Below are 5,529 nucleotides of genomic sequence, written 5' to 3'. Positions count from 1 at the left end.
ATAGTTTCAATTATTTTGATACATTGTTTCATTTATTTTTTATAAAATATGTTTTAATCAATTTTCAGTCAGTATAATTGGATTTGTAAATCGGCTCACAAACAGATTTTGACAACAGGTCAGCTTTTTTCCATTTAAACGTTAAAACATGATGCTCTCAACTCAAAGCAGCTTGGCTCTAAGATGCTCTTTCTCTCTATATCTCATTTTCTTTTTGTTGATCTTGATCTTTACAGAATCGAAGGTGCCAAAAACCTGTCCACAACACCCCCCCAGCCCCGATAGAGGACAGACCCATTGGACGCCTGATCACCATAAATAGAAATTTGGAAAACAGAAATATATGCCTTATCACATGTCTTGTCTGATCAGTTCTAAAGACACATACTTCAGTTCATGTACATAGAGAAAAACTCAAGTCCACATATGAGAAATTCTAGCAAAAAACAGATAAAGTCAAATATTCAAGTTCACGTATGACAATTCTAGACGAACATAGATAGTCGTGAGACATTTATGGAAAAGTATGCGAAAAGCAATGATGAAATCAATAGATTATTGACGCTCTAGCTCAAGATTAAAAAGCTAAAAAGAAGAAAAAAATAGAATAGATCAAGGCAAGTGTAACGTTGATTGAATGAATGATAACAAACATTCCAGATGCCCGACTACACCCGTCTGGGTGAAACTCCATCATCGTGAGTGAAGCCATGGCCCTCTAAGCAGATTATCTCTAGTAAATGTAATTTGAAACAGTCAGATCCAAACAGTTGCAAAAAAAAAAAAATGGTAGACAAGAGTATATGGCAATAATAGGACTGGTCCTGCATTTATCTCAACCAACAACTAGAGACATACTTCTTCCCATTATAGTATGAGCAAGAGGCAGAGCAAACTGACCAAGAGCAAATCTTCCAAACCTCGACAACACAATACCACAAGGACTGCCTTATGTGCTGAATGCCTATTTTAAACCAAACCATATTACAAATACAGTTCAACAATGTAAGAAATTTTCCTATAAGGACAGTAGATGACCAAGTAATGCATTATGCACAAAGTTATGGATAATAAATATAGCAAGAACAGGTGCATATAGCAAAGGTATTTTCTGAGCAAGGACTTTGGATGATTCATAGTCGAAGCACTTCAGGTTCATTCCAAACGTGGATCATATATATAAAGGTCAAACCATGACCACTCAAAGCATGAAGAAAGAAAAGGAATCAGGGAGTGATCAGGATTTGTCAGAGCAACTAATGTCCAAATCAACGTGATCTACTATGTGAATTACGGAACCCCCACCCTCACATGGACGGATTAGGTAACACTATGAAGCATTTCAGCTCTAACAAAATTTGGGATGGTAGGTCCAGATGGACCACCAATTAGAGAAGTCAGATATATTTCACAAACAGCCTGCATAAATACATTAAAATAGTAAATTAAAATTATAGAAAATTGACAGATTTTTAAAGGCATCTTAGTTAGATTATAGAGTATTTATGGATCTCATACCACAAGACTGCCAGCCTCCAAACCAGTTCTATATTTGTGACCAAAAACCATATGCAGATTCTAGTTCATTTGCAAATCAAAAGGAAAACTGATCTAGTCATACATGCTTGATCCATGTATTTCCCTACTTAAATTGTTTAAGCATGGGGATGTGAAATTTCCCTCTATATCCTTATAACAGATCAAATTATAGCACTGTAAATTAGAAAACAATATATCAAAACAGAAATTAGCTGAAAAATATTTGGAAATAAAGTATTTGTAAAGCAAATGAAAGAATTGTTCTGTTATATACATAGTGCCCCTTTGGATATAGAAATCTGTAAATGAGTTCCCCTCCAGAAATTTTTTCTGGCTCTGCCACTGATTGTGCCTATGAAAATCGGACTGGTGACATGAGGCTTACTCGTCCTTTGACCAACCAGCAATGCTACGGGATGCCTCCTTGCCCTTCATGGCAGTTTTTTATTCTATGCTGTTGTGTGTGTGTGTGTGTGTGTGTGTGTGTGTGTGTGTGTGTGTGTTGTGCATGCATGCTTTTTTTTCCCTCAAGGAATAGAGAAAGAAGTATTGGGGGTGTAAGGTTGTCATTCCAATCATTTATGTCAAACAAACTCGAGATAACGGTCTATAGCCACCATTTTAGATGCATTAGCAGCAGATGGATCTAATATAATCTACAATCCAACTGAAATTCAATTAGTTTTTCTATGGAAAAGTTAATAAATATTGTACAACCTTGAAATTATGGTGATCATATCATGTAATGTAATTAAATGTATTAACTGAATGAATATAATTTATAATCTAACTGAAACTCAATTAGATTTTTGAGGCTAAAGTAGGTGAATATTTCACATCACTGACAGTTATACAGATCTTATCATTACTGCCACTAAATAAGATTTATTAATAGCTCTCTCTCTCTCTCTCTCTCTCCCCCCCCCTCTCTCTCTCTCTCTCTCTCTCACCCCCCCCTCTCTCTCTCTCTCTCTCACACACACACACATATATATATGTGTGTGTGATAGACAGAGAGAGAGAGAGATCATACTACGCTTGATTTTTATGGCCTTCTCTCTAAGCAGGTGGCCTGTTGGTTATTTTAGCACCCTTTCATGGAACAACATACTGCAAATCACTCAAAAGCAAAGGGATGGATTAAATTCATGTTTGAAACTTTATTAAGAACAGTAACAAAGGCTGTAAAACAGCCTTACCTAAAATATGTGTTGCACTTACAAGTGCATCCTAACAAGAATATCAAAAAGGGATCTAAACGGCAATGATAATTCATATACAATCAGAATTTCCAAGACATTGTGAGAGGCATAGGGATACAAATCCAATGAGTGGAAGCAATATAAAATCCAAAATACCATCTCTTCTACCAAGACACAACAAAAATTCCGACATTCACATTCAGAAATTCCAACACGCTCAAACCATCAATTGTCATTCCCATGAGAACCGCCTAAAGAAACATTGACTAAACACTCCCTTGAACTAACCATACAAACACAAAAACACACATATATTTGCATGTAACTCAAAAGATTCTTTAAAATTGCTGAGCACCTGCAACAATATAACATGGTAACCTAAATAGGTATTTGAGTTATCACCATTAGCCAAGGTTTAACCTGCTTGTATCACTTGACAACAGAACAGATGGGTTTCCCAACACAAAGGAAGTGAGAAGAATAAACATGACAAGCACTCCCACTACTTTCAAAGTCAAACACCAAAATAGGACTTGCAATCATGTGAACGGGAAAGGAAAGTCATTTTACATGTTTTTGGCATGAAAAACTAAAGGAGATGCCAATTAAGGTATTGCACCTTAGGACTCAATCAAACAGAAAGGGTAGAAAACATATGAAGCAGTTATTTTAAATAGAAAAAAATGGAGAATCACACCTTAAGAGAAGGAAAGTATGAAGGCTCTGCAGGATCTGAGACATCCCAAATACGAAGTTCTTCATCCTCAGCACCAGAAGCAAGAAGCTTGGTGAGCTGACATTGAATTCCAAGCCACGTACCTGCAACACAAGCAAGATGACCTCAGTTCAATGTTTGCCTATTCAAATCATCATTTGTACATTGTTAAAAAGTCACTGGTCCCGTATGCTTCTGGAGGTGCGCAACCCAAGAGCTTTCAAAATCCGACGGTAATGAAAATACAGTTTGTGGATGAGCGAAGAGCTAACCCCCAATAATTGCAAACCAGCACCAACATGTGCAGTTATTTAAACACCAAATTTCATCCTTAATCATGTGAAGCTCTTCATTGATTTCATAAGCAGCCTGCGAACGAATTGAGAAAGTAAATAAATATAAACCTTAACTAGTACAGGAGGAAATTCATGGCTGTGCATAAGCAAAGTGCTGAACGTACTAGTCTAATTTTCTGTTCTTCATCAGATATGCAGGGCAAAAACACTCCTAGAATGTCAGTAAATTATAGGATAAGTTGATTTCTACTTAGTTTCACACGCCTAATATAAGAAAATTCCAAGTTTCATGGCAACATCGACTTCAAATGTGTTGTTAAGAATGTACTCCAGCATAAGCTGGGAATATAAAGAATGTGTAAAATTGGGGAAAAAAGGAAAATTAGATGACAAGGGGAATAAAACAGCAAATCCGGAGAACCTCATGAACAAAAATATGCAAATGCTAATGCCTAACGTGAAAAGCGGCAGTAGGAGAGGAGAAAAAGCAACGAAGTAAACAAAAAAAAATATCAAATCAGGGCATTTCTTGCCAAAACTGCACCAGTCCAGAAGCACGAGATCTCGCTCTAAGATGAAGGTGCTTCAAACACACCTGCATTGAAAGAAACAAAAGAGATAATACCTGGTAGGCAAGAGAGACTGCTGGCATTTCCTTTATCCACCGACGGCATCAAGTGTCCTTTTAACTGAAACTGCTGCCACAGAGAGAGAGAGAGAGAGAGAGAGAGAGAGAGAGAGAGAGAGAGAGAGAGTTTGCCTTTTCTCGCATGCTGCCCTTTCGGCATTTCTCAAACTCGCCCTGTTTCTCTAGCACGCACGCGAGAGTTTTCCATTGAAAATCCCCCGTGAGAGAGTTTGAACCCTGTTGCATGCGGTAGAACATTTTTTGCCTCTGGGAACCCACGCAAGATTTTAAAGGGTGTAGTCATCCTACGCAGCGTTCTCAGTCAATAAATGTTATTCTTGAAGTGATATGTCTCATCTTGAAGTGATATGTCTGCATATCCTCTGTTTTTTATATTATCCTCTGTTTTTTATATTCTTTTACATGCTTTGGAAATATAAAAATGAAAACAAGTTTTCACAAATTTATTTATTGGATGGATGAATTGAAAACAAAATCCATATTTTCAAAACCTTTTGTATTTGGTGTAACCAAAGGTTCGAGCATTCCTTTCCGCCTGTCTCTTCTCTCTCCTCTCCGTAGTTATCTCTTCTTCACCGGGACAAGAGACCGACGACCGGCGACATACGGGCAGCAACCACCGACCGGAGCTTGGCGAAGCTGCTGGCGTTGCATGGAGAAAACCCGAACCGTTTGCAGGTGGATTCAATGTTTTAGTTTTTTATTTTTTCTCTTTTTATCTTTTCATCTGTCTCTATACCCGCCAAATCAGACTGGTGATGTATTAAATCAAAGCATAGTTCATAGTTCACTCAAGACATAATGTGGTTCGGAGGACTTTTCTCCTACGTCCGCAATGATCCTCTCTCATCATTCACTATAGGTGAGTTTCCATTATTATAAAGGAAGCGTTACATCAACCCAATCTTGGAAAGATATCTAGTTTCTTCTTTCTTGTTTCTGTAAACATGGGATATTATCGGTTGATGTTGACTTCCTTTTTCTAGGGGTGGGCATCGGGCCGGGCCAAGCCGGCCTGGCCCGGTAAGACCCAACCTAGGTCGGCCCGTCGGGCCCGGCCCGATGGGGGGAAGAGTGAAGGGGGAAGAAGGAGAGGGCCAGAGGGGGAGGAGGTGGAGGCAGAGGTGG

The 5,529-nt window shown here is 38.3% G+C and overlaps 1 protein-coding gene across 6 annotated transcripts; it reads right to left on the bottom strand.

Annotated features, from left to right (window-relative positions):
* Positions 1-321: 321 nt before the first annotated feature.
* LOC116267841 (uncharacterized) lies at positions 322-4,710 on the bottom strand. Of its 6 annotated transcripts, none has more exons than XM_050075326.1 (4): positions 4,513-4,710; positions 3,729-3,825; positions 3,439-3,560; positions 322-964 (listed from the first exon to the last, which is right to left on the bottom strand). In XM_050075326.1, exons 1-4 carry the CDS (start codon positions 4,636-4,638, stop codon positions 950-952), a joined length of 360 nt encoding a protein of 119 aa, XP_049931283.1. In that variant the 5' UTR covers positions 4,639-4,710; the 3' UTR covers positions 322-949. The 6 variants fall into 6 exon arrangements, with proteins under 6 accessions (XP_049931283.1, XP_049931284.1, XP_031505629.1 ...); XM_050075327.1 differs by having other exon boundaries at positions 322-733; positions 4,513-4,708; XM_031649769.2 differs by having other exon boundaries at positions 4,378-4,701.
* Between the last annotated feature and the right edge of the window lie 819 nt (positions 4,711-5,529).

This window comes from Nymphaea colorata, unplaced genomic scaffold (genome assembly GCF_008831285.2).
Source record: "Nymphaea colorata isolate Beijing-Zhang1983 unplaced genomic scaffold, ASM883128v2 scaffold0001, whole genome shotgun sequence".
In the NCBI taxonomy this organism is placed as follows: Eukaryota; Viridiplantae; Streptophyta; class Magnoliopsida; order Nymphaeales; family Nymphaeaceae; genus Nymphaea; species Nymphaea colorata.
Note: the sequence above shows the minus strand (reverse complement) of the source record. Positions and strands in the feature narration are given on the sequence as shown.

Excerpts from the sequence above, each read along its gene's own strand:
- LOC116267841 (XM_050075326.1), bottom strand. The coding sequence starts at position 4,638 with ATGTTCTACCGCATGCAACAGGGTTCAAACTCTCTCACGGGGGATTTT. Across the intron at positions 3,826-4,512 it reads AGGGCAGCATGCGAGAAAAG|GCTGCTTATGAAATCAATGA; the intron begins GCAAACTCTCTC and ends ATTCGTTCGCAG. Across the intron at positions 3,561-3,728 it reads CTGGTTTGCAATTATTGGGG|GTACGTGGCTTGGAATTCAA; the intron begins GTTAGCTCTTCG and ends CTTGTGTTGCAG.